General features: G+C 41.7%; 1 protein-coding gene across 1 annotated transcript; it reads right to left on the bottom strand.

Moving 5' to 3' along the window:
* Positions 1 to 1,770: 1,770 nt before the first annotated feature.
* LOC145397170 (uncharacterized) lies at positions 1,771 to 18,853 on the bottom strand. The gene is made up of 5 exons (XM_080270367.1): positions 18,845 to 18,853; positions 18,062 to 18,362; positions 14,895 to 15,075; positions 9,226 to 9,355; positions 1,771 to 1,866 (listed from the first exon to the last, which is right to left on the bottom strand). The coding sequence occupies exons 1-5, from the start codon at positions 18,851 to 18,853 to the stop codon at positions 1,780 to 1,782; spliced, it is 708 nt and encodes a 235-aa protein (XP_080126493.1). The 3' UTR covers positions 1,771 to 1,779.
* Positions 18,854 to 19,230: the final 377 nt, after the last annotated feature.

The following is a 19,230-nucleotide window of genomic DNA, read 5'->3' as shown; positions in this document are numbered from 1 at the left end:
TCTCACATCTCACGTTATAAGAACTGCCGTTTGTTCTCGTTGCCTTAGAAAATAACATAGTCATATAGGTTCTGATCTCTAGAGCGTTGACTCATTCATGTGGTCTTGTGTTTATTCTTGAGTTGAAAAATACTGATAGTGATGACCAGACTGTGATCTGGTCATAAAGAAAACAGTCTAAGGCCATTGTTGTTCATGTTACCAACACTATGGCTGCCTATAATGCCTTGCTAGAGGCGATAATCTTTCCCTACTCTGGCAATAAAATCTCCAAGGAGGATCATTATGTTGTGCTGTGCGAATGGTAGCATCCAGAGAGTCATAAAGGGAATCTTTGGAGATGTGATCAGAATCACGCACTGGGGCATAGACACTGATGAGTATTGCATATTTGCCTTCTTAGAGGGGTATGCACCAGGACATCAGCCTCTCAGATAATTATACCCATGTGTTCATGGATCTTCTGTAGTAAGTTGCATTGGACTGCAAGGCTAATACCATGGTTTCTTCCTACATTGCCTGGGTATCCCCTCCCGAAATAAGTATACTCTTCTGTTCCAATAAGGTTGCCCTCACCTGACGGGGAAGTCTCAGACATAGACAACTATGTCAAGTTCATGTGTATTTTCAATTCATGGGAAATAAAGGCAGTCCTGTGATGTGCTTGTGTGACTTGGTCAGTATCAAGCGAGTTTCTTATATACCAGATAGCAAAAGTCAGAGGGATTCTTTTGGTTTCTCGACCAAAATGTGGGATATCTAGACAGATGCAGTTATCTGCTCAAGTGGTGTGAAACAGCAGATGTTTAGGTTACCTTTTCTGAACCACTTCCGACAGGGGTAAGCAGATGGGCGTCCACTTCCTGCTGCTTGGTCGCATTGGATGCTGCTGAAGGCATAACGTACTTCCGTGCCATAATGGCAGCAACCCCTGATTCAGTGCCACCTTTGTGCAGGACTCTAGCGAGCGACTTAGAACCACACCCATGAACTGTCACTGTCACCCTGTCCTGTCGCCACAAGTCTTTTGATTTGGAGAAAGGATAAAATAGGAGGTGAGTAGAGTAGTGGACTTCCATAATTATTGAAACTGGTGAGATGGTGAAGATGAGCAGTCTTTACCACCACATTACTTGCCCCTTCTCAGTCTGTGATGGTGGCCTGAAGATTCATGATGACCATCAATTGATAAGGGTTCCAGGAGTCTGTCAGGAACTCTGTCAAGCCTCACCTTCCATGGTACTCCTCTCACAGATGTTTGGTTTGGGGTTTACTCTTGTAGCATTAACCCGTCCAAGGGCAGTGGACTTCAAAACACTTATACTGACCTCATACTAATGGCCACTACAGCATGGGTAACCCAGTCATCCTGCTGAGGCGGGGGTGTTCTTCCCCCTCTGGTGTGGTCCACCAAATTTTGGAGATATGGACTACACACACACACACACACACACACACACACACACACACACACACACACACACACACACACACACACACACTCACACACACACACACACACACACACACACACACACACACACACACACACACACACACACACAACTGTGTGTGAAGGTGATTGGTTGTAATAATCAGAAGGAATATGAAAGGCACAATTCTCGTAACAAACGTATACTTAAAAAAAAAAAAAAGGATGTCAGAGTGGAACAACATTGATCCTTTAGCGCCATGAAAGATATAAGCATAAATCCATACTTTTTGTATATGGTGGCAACTCAGATAAATATTATATGTATCCAATGGAATGGTGGTGCATCACTGAAGCAGACGTGAGTGAAGGAGTTCCAGGCAGAATACGAGAAGACTGGTCACACTACCTCCTGCCAGCACCACAAGAGTACCCTGGGAAATCATATAGGTTGATAAATAGATAGATATAGATATAGATATACCGTGGGAAATAATACATATATATATTATTTTTATATATATATATATATATATATATATATATATATATATATATATATATATATATATATATATATATATATATATATATGCAGATTAAACACACACACACACACACACACACACACACACACACACATTATATTCCCTTTGAGTTACAAGATGCCAAATTATAATGCTCAGATAGATATCACTCTCTAAAAATAGATTCAGCACGTACAGTACTTTATATTTTATCTCTGGGAGTAGACTGTAGCACCTTTCGAACAGGGTGGTTCTTCCTACGTGGATGGAAAGCTGATGACAGGGAGAGTTGGAGCTCCTGCTTCATCAGCCCTCGATACTAGCTTCTGACCAACCCCCTTTGCTGAGCCTTTTCAGTGTTTCAGTAACACGGAGAATAGGCCAGCATGCTCTCCAGTACAGGTTCCTCTAACTGTCAGCACTAGACTACATGCACATTAGAAACTACACTTCCTATTAAAAATGTAAAAAAAAATTGTATCAGTTCAAAATGCCTCGGAGACCCCAGGGAGAAGAGAGAGGCGACCAGCAAAGCCTCCACCATCCGCTCCTTTCCCGGTGATGACCAAGCAAGATGCCTTGAACCAATGTCTGACTCATTTCTTCATTTCTGCAACATTCACGGCATTTCCTCTAACTTTCTCTCTCTTGAACACCACCTCTTCTCTGCTAATCCTCACGTTTTCTTCCTCACTGAGACTCAACTATTTGAGGCGACTGATAGCAAACCCTTCCCCGTATCCTCCTACTTTCTCTATATTCATTTCAAAGCCAAAGGTGGCTGTTGTGTATGTGTATACAACAACATATCGTGCTTTCATGCTCCTTAACTCTGTTCTTCTGAATTCTCCACTTTCTGGCCTCAGCTTTATTGTCATTCTCTGACTAAATATATCTGTGTCGTTTACTTATCTCCCAGTTCTACTTAGTAAGAAAAATTCTTCGATTATCTTACTTCTAAGATGGAACACATCCAATCAATTTCTCTTTTCTCTGAAATGTCCATTTTAGGAGATTTCAATGTTCACCACCACCTTTGGCTCTCCTCACCTTTCACTGATCTAACTGGTGAGCAAACCGACATCTTTTCTATCCTTAGTGACCTAAAGCAGCTCTTACAGCACCTTAACTTATCTTTGACCACCTTGGACAGAATTTTAACATAGCTGACCTCTTCCTCACAACTAATTCTTCTGCTTAGGCTGTTAACCTTTTCTCTCTGTTGGGCTAGTCTGATCACAACCTTATCATCTTAACATATCCTCTCGATTCCAGTAAGCCCTGTGGACCCTTCCATGAAGTGGACACCGAGGCACTTTGAAGCTGTTGACAGTACTTCTTTGATTTTCCCTGCAATGATTCTTACTTCCATGGCCGAGAGCCATATGAGTGTGCCTTGTGCATTAACAGAGGTTATTCTCTCTGGTGTGGAAGGTGTGGAAACATACATTCCTATCTTATATCCTGTGCCTAATGCAAAAAACTTTGGTTTAATCATACTTCTTCTAATGCTGTCCACAACAAAAAGAAGACCTACATAAGGTACCAGAGCCTACCCACCCCTGAATCTCATCTCTTTTATGTTTCTACCCGTCAGTTCTTTGAGCTGGTAAAAATAATTTCATTTATATTAAATCCTCTGAACTCATTAACTCAAATTCTTCCCGCTCTTTCTGGCATCTTGCCAAAAACCCTTCTAACAACTTTACCTCACTGTCCTTCCCTCCTCTTTTCCGCTCTAATGGCTCTGTAACTATTTCTTCTATTGATAAAGCATAACTCTTTGCTCAGACTTTCTCCTCCAGTTCCACCTTAGACAATTCCGGTGCTGTTTCTCGTTCACTTCCCACCTCTGACTTCCTCAAGACTGACATTAAACCTTCTTCACGTGATGTATCTTCTGCCATCACTGGCCTCAATATTAACAAGACATATGAGGGTGATGGGGTCCCTCCTGTTGTCCTCAAGAAATATGCGTCCGTGCTTACACCCTGCCAAGGTAAACTCTTTTGCCTTTGTAAACTTGTACGTTTCCTTCTTGCTGGAAGTTTGCTCTACTTCAGCCTGTCTCAAAGAAGGTGACCATTCCCATCCCTCTAATTATTGTCCACTATCTTTAACATCCTGTGTTTCAAATATTTTTGAGCCTATTCTTATAAAACAAACTTTAAACCATTATTCCTATCACAACCTTCTATCAGATCGTCAGTATGATTCCGCCTGGGAAGCTTCACTGGCGATCTTCTAGCCTACCTTTCAGACTCTTGGGCATCCTCCTTTCGGGATACTGGCGATAGCTTTGCCACTGAACTTGACATTTCAAATGCTCTCGATCGAATCTGGCATAAATCTTCAATTTCCAAACTGCCCTCTTATGGTTTCTATGCGTCTATCTGTGCCTTCATCTCTAGCTTCCCATCTGGTCGTTCTGAAGCTACTGTTGTAGATGGTCACCATCTTCTCCTTGAGCTATCAATAGTGGTGTTCCTCAGGGCTCTGTCCTATCACCAACTTTCTTCCTTTTATTCATCAGTGATCTTCTAAGCTGTACATCTAATCCTATCCTCATCATGTGCCGATGACTGCGCCCTTCACCTTTACATTCGCTTCCTGCAGGATCCACCTCAGCAGTTAATTCAACAAACAAGGGATGAGGCTATTGCATGCTGTCCGACCTGGCTCGTATCTCTGGAGTAAATGTTATCATGTTTTTAATGCAACAAAAACTCACTTCTTACATTTATCAACCCAACAAAATCTTCCACAGGGGTATCCTCTATTTTTTTTACAATAATCATCTCAATTCTACAACATCTTTAAACATACTTGGGGTTTAATTTTATCAGGATATATCTTGGAAAGATCGTATTACCTCTCTAGTAAATCTCCTTCCAAGAGATAAGGTGTGCTAAGTCGACTCCATGCCTAGTTAACACCTGCACAGTTGTTGACTTTATACTCAGGTTATGTTCGCCCCTGTGTAGAGTACAAGTGTGGGGAGGCTCATCACATTCAACTCTTCTCATCAAGATGGAGTCAAAGGTTTTTTATCTCAATAACTCTCCTCCTCTTAGTGGCTTCCTTCAATCCCTGTCTATTTGCCACACTGCTGCATCTTTATCTCTTTTCTATCTGTACTACACTGGTCTACGTTCCTATGAACTGTCTGCTTGCATCCTTCTGCCACTGCAGCTTAGCAACAAACTCTCATCCCTTTTCTCTCCAGCTCTTTAATGTAAGAGTTAACCTTTACTTCCAGTCCTTCATGTATGCAACAGGTCAAGTCTGGAATTTTCTCCCTTTATATTTCCTAATGCCTATGATCTCAGTTCTTTCAAACGCAGTGTCTCCAGGCATCTCGATATGAACGGATCTTGAATTTGACTCTCTGTTATCTTCTTGTTTATATTTCTTGGGGGGAAGAATATTGCAGGCTCCTGGCCTTTGGTTCCTTCTTCCTTACATTAAAAATAATCATTTCCCCAAAAGATTTACCTGAGATAAAATAAAATTGCCTTGCACTGATCAGAAGAAACTAGTAAATCATAAATAAGTCCTACTTCTTGGAGTAATAATTCGGTTACTTTGCTAAAGGTAAATCTCCGTAGGTAAACACTACAATATAATTGAACTGGAAAGTACAAATTTCTTTCTCTTAACTATTTCGTGAATTAGGTAGAAGGTTCTAATGGTGTATTTTCTCTTGATAATTTATTTTCTTCTTCCAATTTCTGTGTTCTTCACATAGAGGCAGAGTCTGACAAATTGCTATCGGTCCCATGATCCTGACATTGACAAAGTCTCTCACCTCATGGCCAATAACCACGGAGACTAATGTCCGCCCGTGCGTCACTGGATGTTACTGGTGTTGAGGCTTGGTTAGCCTCTGTTGCCACACGCTGGAATAAAGGATGTTTCAGCAGTGACTTAAGGATGCACTTCCTGCAGTTTTTGCTTTAAGATCTCAGACGTCTATCTATCTATCTATTGCCAGACGCCTCAATCCCGTTTGGGGTGGCCACAAACAAATCGCCTCCAAGTCGCCCTGTCCCCCGCCATTTCACTGCCCTGCTCCCAACTCACACCCCCCTCTCTCATATACCTCTCCACCCCATCCCTCCATCTCATCCTCGGTCTCCCCCTCCCTCTTCCACCCTCCACCTCACTCACATACACTCTCTTCGTCAGTCTTTCACCCTCCATCCTCTCCACATGGCCAAACCACCTCAGTGTGTTCCTCACAACGCTTCCTATCACATCCACATCAACACCACAACGCTCCTTTATATCCTCATTCGTCAGCCTGTCTCTCCACGTGACTCCACAAGCTCCTCTTAAATAACTCATTTCCACTGCTCTCACTCTTGACTTGTGTCCTTCCAACAACGTCCAAGCTTCACTTCCGTACGTTAGAGTTGGTATCACAATACTGTCATGTAGTAACTTTTTTACTTCCATGCTCACTTCCCTGTTTCTTATCACTGCTTTCAAGGAACCAGCAACCTTTCTTCCCTGCTGTACCCTTTCAAGCACTTCACCCTCCAAACCTCCATCCTTACTCATCACACTACCCAAATACTTAAACGTACTCACATTTTCCAATTCCTCACCATCCAACCTCGCTATACATTCACTGACTTCACCTCTCTCTCAGACGTCATTGTGCGTAATGAACAAGAATTCCCCCGTTTTTTTCAGTTCAAGATATGGTTATTTAGATACAGTGTTCAACAAGTGCACTTGCCTGGTAGGGCTGTTTGTGACTATCCATATCTCAAGGCAGTGGCATTTGTAAATTCTTTTTGTTTTGGTCTGAAACGTTTTGTCTTAAGTATAGAGAAATCGTCCAGCTTGAGAGTCTCACCTCTTGTGCAGCCTCCACTTTTTCACATCGTTCTACTGCCAACCGTTACAACGCTCTATCCAGCTTCTCCTGAGTCCTCTCTTTCAGGTACGACGTTTTGAGTGATAGTACTCAACTGTTGTTCATTTATAGCGCTCATTTTGGCCTGAATACAATTTTCATATACAAGGACTCGGTAAGTTTGGTTGTATTTGTGTTCCTGGTATGTTTATTAATGTTCCTAGTATGCAAGTTTTATTAAGTTGATGATGCCCAGTTCTCCTTTTTGTGGTAGTAGCCGGAGCTCTGAGTGTGCATATGGTGTTGAGGTGGCCAGCACCACGGTGAGGTTCAAACAGACACGTGCGGCGTAACTGCAGATCGAAATATTGGAACCGTTCTGAACTTCAATAGGGCCATGATATCCCCCCTTTGAGGTCTGCGATTATGATTCTTTAAAGGCTTATGGAAAGGCCTGTAGCAGGGACCTCATTCCGGACACGGTTTCCAGTAAGTATGCCCACAGATATTTGACACCATATGTGAATGTTGTGTATATAGTGTCAGCCTCGGGTTTTGCAAAGGCAGCTAATTTTCAGACTTCCTTTATCCTTTTATTTTCTTGGTCAACATTTATTTCCTTAAATTCTCCATTTCTGATTACTGGACCCAGGTGTCTTTGGTCCTCTTTTGTTATCGCTACTTAACTCATTCAAGGACATTACATCCGAAATGATAATGTTGCGGCGATACTGTTAGGCTAGACATTTTTGCATTTGGATGGTATCCTCTTTTTGAACCTTGTGTTGCTACTCTTCTCAACAAGTTCATGATATCTTCGATCTTTCCAGTCTGATGAGGTAATCCTCATATGTTTCCCATTTCATGTTTGTGTCCTCATATCTGACTATGTCCCATAGTACCCCCATGCCAGGAGCATACATGGCCATAGCAACTGGACTGCAGGGAGCTGTTCCACCTCAAAGAATGAATACCTCTCCTTCCTCAGCATCATAGCAGTTTATATACAGGTTTGATGGCAGATTGCATGAATTCTCCATCTAACGGGCAAAGTAAAAGAAATTAATCTTGGTATTATGAAACATCACCACCGCTGATATAGCTGAAGTCATTAAAGGCATCTACAGTAAGTATGCAGTAGCTTCACAATTTCATTCCTTTTGAAAATTTAACTTATTGCATGCACTGCTGCTTCCCCATCTGCATTTTGACCAGCAAACACTTATGGGTTATTATTTGTTTTCTTTTCACCAACATTACAGTGCCAATAATTTGTTTTCCAATTATTCTTCCAAGCATTGTGCCAATCCCATATGGTCTCATTCTATTTTTTTTTTTTTTTTTTTTTTTTTTTTTTTTGAGGGAAACACGTCCGGTAGCTATGAATGCATTAATGTTGTAAGATGATGTTGCAGATAACCGTGGTAGCTCAGCTATAGCGTTAAAATATATTCAGCAAAGTCCTCATAGTAGTTGCTGTTGATTCTGACTCTACACCCTTTTGCACTGAAGTCTGATGGTGCAGTTTCTCTTTGTATGTGTAGTGATTTTGGCCACGCAGTTTCTCCATTTATTCTTTCAAAGATGAATGGGTTCGGTGGTGCATATTCCAGTTTAACTTGGTTCAAACATATGCAGGTTTCCATTCTTTGGTGCTTCTCCTCCACTTCTGCAGTGTTTCGTCATGCAGTTGTGGTATCACACTTTGCGTCTTGGTTGAAAATGACCTGGTACCCTGGGACATATTTCCCTTTCTCATCTTATCGTCAAACCGGTTAACTTCTACTGCATCGTTGTCTTTTGGACTTAAAGTTTGGCCTTCTCCAAAACAAGGTCAACTCTCCCCCAGTGATGACAGGTCCATTCTCTTTGCAAGTGCCTTGGTTTTCAGTCTAAATTTGCAGCTTGACTGGGTTTTGTTAAGAAACAGATGTGGTATGGTAGCCTGCACTCTGATAGCCAACGAGGGTTAAAATGGATAAGGATTTTAGGTAGATATCAACTGAGTCATTTGGTCAATCATGAAAACCCGAAGACGAAGCCGAGGAAGCGGATGCTTTCGAGACAGAAGCAGAAAAAGCAGAAAATAATAATAATAATAATAATAATAATAATGATAATAATAATAATGATGATAATAATAATAATAATAATAATATGATAGGCACACTTCCATTTATATACCTATTGTGTCATGATACATATATTATTATACATACATATAGATATTACCTGTATACGCGTGTCCAGGGAAAACCAGCTACGGAGTAGAAACCCATCCCTAACATGTTCCACCATTCAGATTTCCTTAGGTGTATTCCTGAGTCACCCTTTATGGCAAACATTGTATAGATGTTGATTCCACATAACTGTCACAGATGACACTGGATCTAAGTATTTACCCATATGTTGTTGATGCCAATTGAAGACCTAACTGCAACTTTGGTGGGTGGGTTGAGACAAGAGGTGAAGTTTGGTGTGAGCAGCTTGGTCCAGTAATCAAAAAGGCCCGCTTCAACAATGTGCATGATCCTGAAAAATGTTACTGGAACAAGTAAGTTTTTTAGACTTTTGTTGGATAGCCTGATCTGACTTAAATTATTTTTGCTCCCTCAAGGCCATTCTATCCAATTGTAAGGAGACCTTGTTGTGAATGTGTTAATGAAGAATGTACAACAGCCTCAAATTTATAATCTCTCCTAAAATGAAGAAAACTCTCTGGTGGTAAGTAAGAAACAAGAACAAAGACACCATCGTAGTGAAGTGGCGTAGCTGGTGAGGCAAAACTTGAAAGAAGGAATAGATCTCGACTGTCACTTTCCAAGGTTAATTTTCTTTACACTTGTGTCTAGTGCTAGAGGGGGATGCCTTTATGTGATGGCACCAACAATCATCCCTCAGCTCATTCCCTAGCCTCCCCAGAAGTATGGTGTGCTGTAGAAAAGGGCAACATCATCCTGCAGTCCACTGGGTTCATGTCAATGTGATCCTGTAGCTACAGCAAAAATCAGGGTGCCTGGCAGCTTTATAACTCTGTATTTACAGAGTCACTTTTGGAGGGACCAACCACGTACTTGAGTTTGATCTTCATGAGATGACTGGAAGTTTTCCAGTTTAAAATAATGTTTACAGATATTAAGGTGCAGCTTGATAATTTCCCTGAATTTAAACTGGGTAGTGTTAGCGATGTAAAAACATGAACATGAATAACATAAACTCAAAGTAATGTAAACTCAGTGTTGGTCGAGATGTAAATTTATGTACTTTCCTATCCATTCCCTAGTGGCTGAGACATAAATTTGGTTAATGAATGCTGCTCTTTCAAATGTAGATGGTACGGCGAAGGGGCTAATATTATTAGATGAGGAAGAACAGTATAGCAAACACCATAGTGATATATGTTATTAAATAATCTGTACTGATAGGCAGTTGAAGCCTAAAACAGTAGGATCCATATTAATGAAAATCTTTGCTAATTTTCAAGACAACAAAATTCCACTGTAGTTGGCATTTATAGCAAATTTTTCTGAATTATTCTACTCAATTACTAACCCTAGTTTAATAACTTTAAGAATGAAGGCAAAGAATATAAAGAAACAATCTTCAGCATGACATAGGCTTAGTAAAGTTTGTATTTATGGAAGCACAATTCTCACCTGCGACTGAGGGAAGGGATCAAAGGACTGCCTTTGGGTCCTGCTATGGTCATCATCAAAGGCAGGAACTCTTCTTTGGCCAAGTAGAAGTAGCACTTGCCTTGTGTATTGAAAGATGAAGTACCTTTCAGTCTAAGAAATACATTACTTAATACTACAATAAATTTGTTCATGCATCTACTTGTGGCAAGAAAGTTTTATCCCCTTGGTAAGGTTTTTAAGTCGGATAGAACATTCTTCAATTACCTTTGCCAAAGATTGACATCAGTGACAGCCTAACACTCACAGGCTCCTATAACTCACTCTATGGGGGAGAAAAGGGTGTCTGGAATAAGCTGGATTACTAAACTTGTCCAAACCATCTGGATGATAATGGTTACAACATTACTATTCAGGAAGGGTATACTCAGACGAACTTACGATCATCTCTCTGTCGTAATTTAAATTTATTTTCCCATGAAGGGCAAGGAAGGAGTGTGCAGAATAATTCCAAGGCCTGTGTTCTCTTCTGTAAAGGAAGCTCCCTAACAATTTTCCTAAGCGATTTCTTTTGCTCATCACACCTAATTGTCCTATTTCGTTTTACAGAAAACCTTTCGATATCGCCACACTCCTCAGAAATAACGTACTGTACAAAACGATATTAACCGGTCATATCCAAAAATACATCACTAGAGAAGAGGTCTTAAGGAGTTTCCTTACCCGACGAGAATACCAACCCAAATTTCAAATATATTCTACAAAATAGCATATATATGAGAGGAAAAATTCCGTGTCTCTGCAAGAAGAACGCGCGGAAAGGAACATTCAGAGTTTTACCGTGCATCTAATCCTTCCCGGGAAAAGAAATAATTTTACGACAGAGAAACGACCATAAATGTGCCCAGTATCACACCCCAAGCTCCTGTGACTCACTCTGGATGAAATCATTAACAGTTATCTAGAACAACCTACTATACTCGTTTTACCTTAACTTGGCACAGATTTCTGTCATTTTACAGCTTACTCGCTTAAAGGCCATGGACTACCACTGGGGAGTATCCTTAGTGTTACTCTCTATACTGTGGCCATCAACAGCATAATCAGTGTACTTCCTGATGGTGTGCGAGGTTCACTATATGTTCATGACCTCTCAACTTCCTTCGCTGTATCTAGGATGTCTCTGATCGACAGAAAGTTGCAGCTGGTTCTTAACAGAATTTCTGACTCGGCAAAGTCTCGCGGCTTCTGTTTTTCTTTAACAAAGACAGTGGCTATGCATTTTTGTCATCTTCGGGGTGTTCACCCAGACCCTGATTTGTATCTCTATGATCGGAGAATATCCTGTGTGGAAGAGACGCGGTTTCTGGATCTTATAATTGATAGATGACTAACTTGGGTTCCTCATATTCGTTCTGTGAAGGTGGCTTGTACTGAAACTTTGAGTCTTTTGAGGGTTTTGGCTCATACTGCATGGGGTGCTGACCATCAGACCCTCGTTCTCTTGCATAGGTCTCTTATTCTTCCTGAACTTAAATATGAGTGTGAGGTCTACTACTCTGCAACAGATGCCCGTCTCCAGTTGTTAAATTCTGTGCATCATGCTGGTGTACATCTGGCAACCAGGGCATTCAGACCATCCCCGATTTCAAGTTTGTTGGTGGATGCTGGTGTACTCCCCTTGGATTTGCGACGCCAGTCGTTGATGATGAGGTGCTGGTATCATCTTCATCGCATTCCAGACTTAATTTCTTGTGCCATCATCTCCCAGGATTCCCGTTCTTCTATTTATGACACCCGTCCTAGTTTCCTGAAGCCCTTTGGTCACAGAGTCCGTTTTGTTATGTTGGCCCTCTCTGTTCCGAGACTGGCAGTTTCTCCATATCGTATGCCAAGGGTGGGTTGTTGGCTACTCCCTTGTGTGGCATTTTGTAAATCCGTTTTGGGTAAAAAGGGTTCATTTCCCTCTCAGGTGTCCCACTCTGTCTTTTTAGAAAATGTTTCCTCTCATGAGGCTTCTGTCCCCGTCTATACTGACGGGTCTAAGACTGATACTGGAGTAGGCTTTGGTATCGTCTTCCCTTCCCTTAGTAGGGGCAATAGCCTTCCTGGTATTTCTTTAGTGTATACTGCGGAACTGACTGCAATTTTATATGCTCTCAAAACCATTTTTGCTCTTCCCCAATCTGCTATTGTGATTTTTAGTGACTCCTGTAGGTCTCTTCCTGCACTGAAGTCTATTAAGCATCCAATCTACTGCTTTTATCAATTTTAGAGTGGCTTTTTCTTCTTGGCCGTTGTGGTCGTCATGTGTACTTTTGCTACATTCCCGCATATGTTGTTGTGGTGGGCAATGAGAGGGCAGATACTTTAGCTAATGCTCCATCTTCTCAACAGCCCCCAGCCAAGTACCCACTTCCTGCTTCTGATGTAACACCTTACTTGTGGTACATGATTCGTATGTGTTGGCAGAGACACTGGGATGGTGTTGTTCATAATAAGCTAAAGGAAATCTTTCAGAGAGTGGTTGTGCCAAGGGTTCTTCCCTCTATGCCTCAGCGATTGGAGGTGACTCTTGCCAGGCTTCGCATTGGGCACTCTCGGTTTACACTTGGGTTCCTGATGAGTGGCGGGACTCAACCATGCTGTGATGATTGCCTTGTTCCCCTTTCTGTCCGTCACTTGCTGGTCGAGTGTCTAAGTCTGGGGGACCTACATCAGAGATTCCCCCATAGGCATAAGAGGGCAGATGGTGCCTACTGTCTGTCCTCGATGCTTGTTGGAGCCTCTGGCGATTTTACTGATGTTTTTAATTTTCTTCAGGAGGTGGACCTCCTTCCACTCTCATATGTAATCGATATTTTTTAAACTATCTGTTATTTTCAGTGTATTATTTCAACTAACGGGTACTAAGTTTACTCTGAGTAAGCACTTATTTATCTGAGGCATGTTTTACCTAGTGGTCTGGAGGCATATGACCCTGGCAGTTTCACTGCCATATTTTAATTATATTCAATCAATCAATTAATGGCTTAATGGCCGCCTTCTGAGGCCTTTCCGCTCGATGTCAAAAAGGCCAGAAATGAGTCGTAACTCAGGATCTGGTGACTCAATTGGACTGGAAACTGTTTTATTCTTCAAGTTAGAGCATTTTAATGATACCTTGCTCTAACAAAAATTGCACTATGTTGTGCAGTTCTGGGTGTGTTGTGGTAATTTCATTGCCTACAAAGAAAGTGATCCGCCTAAAGGCCGCCCAAACCTCTCGATGCGAAAAGGCCAGAAATGAGTTATAACTCCGGACCCAGTGGCTCAACTGGACTGGAAAATTTTAGCTGTACTATCACGAGCATTAGTTTCTTTACCCCCCTGACGATAGCGAGGTCAAAGTCACAGTTAGAGACGGACCAGGCGAACGAACACAGAGGGTTCACAATGATCAGATATGCTTCAATACGACAGAGTCATTCGTGGTTCGAAAGTAAGACGCCTAAGACAGATGCTTAAGAGTCAAATGAGTTGAAAGGGGACCTAGAACAATATAGAGAATAACATATAAACAGTAATGCATACACTGAAAGAAACGGATGTGGGAATCATTTTATAGACAATAACTAATTCCATGTTGTTTTTGGCAGTGAGAGATGAGGGTAATATTGTGGGAAGAGAGCCCCACCAAATCCCATGAAGCATTAACCGACTACTATGGACCGGCTAATGTTCGAATGCATGGCCCGTCTCCAACCGGGGACTTAGACTCTGTTCTCGCCAGGAGGAGTAAAGAAACTAATGCTTGTGATAGTACCTTGCTCAGACAGAAATTGCGCTACAATGCGCCGTTTTTGCTGTGTTACGGTAACAAATGGACAAACTAACAAACATACAGAAAACAGTTCATTATAATATGGATTTCACACAGCTTATTGGCTGTAAGGTACTGACCCATTATTGGCATGTTTTTCCATCATCATCATCATCATCATTAATTGGTCAGTCAATCATCGTTCAATCAATCAATCATCATTCAATAATCAATCATCAATTAGTCTTCAATCAACCAATCATCATTTAATAATCAATCATCAGTCAGTCTTCAATCAATCATCAATCATCAATCAATCAGTGAGTCATCATCATCATTAAGAATATTTCTCCTACATAAACAGAGGGTGAAGAATGTTTGGAAAAGGTAAAGACAGCTACCTTCAAAAGTATGTAACAAAAACACCATTAACCTTTACATGGTCACGTTTTTACCATTACTCTGCAGCTGACATTAGACAATTGTATACGTCTGAAAGTGAATTATATGAGCCTGACAAAGATAATCCTGCTGCCATTAAACCCTTCCTAAAATTAGAGAACGTCTGTGTTTGATTCTAGTTAATAGCAGTCAGTTTAAATTAAGTGAATCATGGGAGCTGGGAGTAAACTACCTTTGAGAGAAAAGTCCTGAGCCATGAGCATGCGTAACCTCAAGCCGCTGGTGACCAAGACGTGGCCACCTCGCCTGACGTGGGAGTCCAGTTTCGTCACATAGTCCCGGGCCAAGATAAACTCCAGGCGTCCCTTGTGTTGCAAGTCTACCACGTCTCTCATTGATCCGTTCTCTGCTGTCTAGGAAAAGATATTTGGTGATTTAAATGACAGTCAATTGCTATGATGCCCCTTTTTTAATTACTGCTGCCATCAGATGATTTTATTCAGGCTAGAAAAGCACCTGACTCCATGATTGTTAAGGAAGGCTGTCATATCACAAAGGCTTTTATTCCCTCACCACTCCCATAGCAGTACGTCACAAGTATGAAGGTAACAATTACCCCCTACTTCTACGTCTTCAAATTCTTGGGTCTAGCTACAAAAATATATATATATATATATATATATATATATATATATATATATATATATATATATATATATATAGTAAAAAAAAATGTATCTGCACATATTCCAGTGACATAAAATAACTTACAAGAAATGCCTCAAGGACAAATGAGCCCGCTGGAAGAAGAGCGGTGACTGGACTGGCAACAATATCTTCCAGTGACTGTATGGGCATGGGGATGTATCTGACGGCCAGGAGGGACGTAAGGTTGCCGGCATAGCTTAGGAACAACACCATTATGGCCAGCATCCACACTCCCAAAACCACACGTTCCCACCACCACCAACCCGTAGACTTGATCACATCTGGGTTAAGTTAGGTTAGGTAAGGATCAACACTAACATGGCCAACACTACACACTCACAACACCACCATCCTGCAGACTCAGCTACATCTGGCTAAGGCTCAGTTAACCAGTACAAACATGACCAACATCTGTTCCTTCACCACTGTCTGCTCTCACCACCATCGCTTTCGAATGAAGATCACATCTGAAAATATGCATAATACATTTTGTGGTCCTGTTCATGTAGTAAAAATTTTTAGAGCTAATAACAGCTGACTGTTTCAGTTGAAAGAAGCGATCTACAGTATTCCTTTCAGTACAATGCAGTTTTTTTTTTTTTCGGAAACGTCACACACCTGGTAAAGACGAATAATATCTGGCCGTGAGAAGGTATTGCTTTCTTGCTGTTCAGCCAACCACGTGTCTGGTGGACGGGTGCAGAAAGCCTGTAATACTGGAGCTGCATACACTTCTCCATCACTACGTTAACGTCTTGCTGCTCCCAAACGATTGTATTCATATGTTATGAACCCCTTGGTAGTGAAGGCTTAGTAAAGACTCTGACACACCCAGGCCAAGGATGAATTAGAGTAATTATGAGTGGAGTGGACAGGACGGTGAACGTGGAGCACGGAAGGTAGGATAAGGCTAGGAGGATGAGGTCGACTAATGGAGATCAGATGAGATGCAGGGGAGATGAAGCCTGTATAGTCAGCCAAAAAATTCGTGTCTTCGTTCCGAACCCCGTAAATATTCGAACAGATAAGTAGAAGCAGCAGAGATAACTTCAAAGTCTGGTAACTGTGTCAGACCAGACGGTGGTGGGGTTGAGTGGATTGGAGGTGGAGGTGGGGTAGTGGAGGATGTGTGTGCTGTAATCATTTTTGTCAGTGTATTCTGTAATTATTGTTGACAGTGTAGTCCGCAATACACCGCACAGTAAAGATGCTAAATGTGAAATTACATCTGATTTAATACCAGTAAATAGTGAAATGTATCGGTAAATTGAAATAATGCCTACAGCAGGTAGCCAGACTAGCGTTAACAGAAATGATGAGGTGCTACCCTTCCCCCTCCCCACCTTCCTGCCACAGCCCCCCCACCATGTATCAACTAACCACATAACATGGGAATAAAGGACAGACAGCTGTGTTTTTATTGTATGTTTACCTTCTGAACATGACGGGATATATTACATACCATGTGTGGTGTGGCACAGAGGCATGCAGTGGCTTCACAGTAAAAACGAGAAAAGTATTTGTTTCTACAAGTGGTTAATGTTTTGGGAAGGGGTGAGGGAAACCTAGCCACAGGTGTTACGCATGGTGATGAGTCCAAGATATACACCCACCAGCATATAGTCATATCTTCACAGTCACTTAGTTACCTATATTGGGCGACAGGAAACAGAGGGGAGATTCATGTTATCACTAATAAATGTTGTTTCATATTATCACAATCATGACGTTTCATTAAAATCCAATCACTCGTTAAGAAACGTATTCCACCTCTATTTCGTCCTTTGAAGTATTCCAAGCATCAAAGATGAATAGACATGACACCCCGTGTATATGAACCTGCAGAATATTTTGATTACATGTAAACTCATGATGACGCATATATAGACACTTAGTGACATAATAGTGATAAAATTGACTATAACCCTATTATCCTGTAAGTTATTCCCAGCAGTTTCCACCTTACGGTAATGCATGATATATAAAACATGACAGCACACACATCCTCCACTACCCCTCCTCCACCCCAATCCACTTATCCCCACCACCGACTGGTCTTACACAGTTGCCAGACTTGTGAAGCTATCCCTGCTGCTTCGACTTATCTGTTCGAATATTTACGGGGTTTAGAACGAAGACACGGCTTTTTTGACTGGCTATACTACCTGTGATGAAGGTTCTGATTTATTCCCTTTCTTTAGTACCTTCAGAATAGCCTTGTGACAGCCACATGAGTGGCAGCTACACCTTCTGGAAGGAGAGTACACCCGTACACAGACATGTCAAAACTTTTCATTCAGTCAGTCCATGTGCATCCAGTGTAGATGCAGCATGCTTATTGTGGCTGGCTTCTTTGTTCTGTTTAGTGGTGAACACACAGGATGCATGCGTGTTACTGAAGGACACCTGTCCATGAGTGGGTCATGTGCAATACATGGTTGTGTCTGTGTACATGGATATGGCTGGCCAACAGAAAATGTGTTGTGGCAGACTCCTCTCGTAGGATGGATGTTGAGCAGACTGAGTGCATATGGATCACATCTGTCCAACTGTAATTTACAAGGAGAAGGATGCAATCCTGAGGAGGTTCCATGGCTGCTGAGAACTATTCTGAACAAGATCATATCACATCAGAGGCCTTAGAAACAGTCTCACTTAACCATTTAATATCATGACATTATGAATTCTCACCTTGACGCAACAGGACACGCAGACACCTGGAAACATCTGTAAGCCACCTGGATCGCTTCACACCTTCAGGTAGACTAAGAGAACTCATCAGCACTAGAGACCCGAGCACCCCGAACAGCCCCACCAGGATACCACCCCACACCAGTCGTCTGAAGGGCAGCAAGAAGCTCCAGGGATCCACCTCGGACGATCCAATACGGATGACGATGCGGGTGTACCATATTGTCACTGGCGTAGTGAAGTCGACCACCTCTTTACGGGGGAGTGTGGCCTGGAACAGTGTCTGCCCAAAGTCTGCTTCCTGAAAAATACAGTGGTAGTAAAAGAAAGCTTAGATTTATGCTTAACACCAACACACCGACTCTCGTACGTGTACAGATGGCGATCCCTGGGTCGAGGCTGTGGCTCTCATACATGTGCTGATGAGGATTTCATGCCTGGGTTTAAAACCATCTGAGTCTAGTTTGGTTTTCTAAGAATGCCAGACACTCCATTTTATCTCCTGATGCACCACTACAGGGTTACAATGTTGGGTACTTTTTTGTTAGATTTGACTTCAAAGAGTTGCCCAGCCATTTTTTTCTGCTGTTTAGCGATTTGAAGACATTTTAGCTACCTAATCTACTGTTTGGTGACATTTTGGCCATTTTTTGACCAAACCAATATAAGAACAAACGATTTAAAAACATCAGCTAAACAAAAAAAGCTAATATAAATAAAATCGGCACATGTCATCCATAGCGTTCGTTTGTGTCCTGCACGTTCTTCTGTTGTACCACTCACCGTGACCATCCTGTCCTATTTCTGTTAAAATAATTAGTTGAGTTACGTCGCCTTTGTCTTACAGTCTCTCACAGACTGCAGCTAGCCTTTCGTGAGAACGTTATTCTGCCAGACTAGTTCCCTTCATGTGTCCTATGAAGAAACTGTGCAAGAAGCACAACCAGCGTTTTTGAGCAGAGTGCCTCAGTGACACGATATAATACATGGCTTACTAGACTAGGAGACGACACTAAGAGCTATTGCAAATATTGCAAGTGTCCCTTGAATGCAAAACTAAGTGAATCTGAAGAGCATCACAACATCACCAAATACAGGAAAGCAGAAGAACCACTTAGTTCTAAGAAATAAGTAATGTCACCAGAAAATCGGAGGGCCGAGTAGCTCTA

This window comes from Coenobita brevimanus, chromosome 40, assembly GCF_032717465.1.
Source record: "Coenobita brevimanus isolate Jiangsu-jjx chromosome 40, ASM3271746v2, whole genome shotgun sequence".
Classification (NCBI taxonomy): Eukaryota; Metazoa; Arthropoda; class Malacostraca; order Decapoda; family Coenobitidae; genus Coenobita; species Coenobita brevimanus.
This window is presented reverse-complemented; position numbering and strand designations above follow the sequence as displayed.

Coding starts and splice junctions, on each gene's coding strand:
- LOC145397170 (XM_080270367.1), bottom strand. Junction 15,076..18,061: donor GCGTGTCCTGTTGCGTCAAG/GTGAGAATTCAT, acceptor ATCTTTTCCTAG/ACAGCAGAGAACGGATCAAT. Junction 9,356..14,894: donor TCAGGACTTTTCTCTCAAAG/GTAGTTTACTCC, acceptor AACATTTTTCAG/GATCATGCACATTGTTGAAG.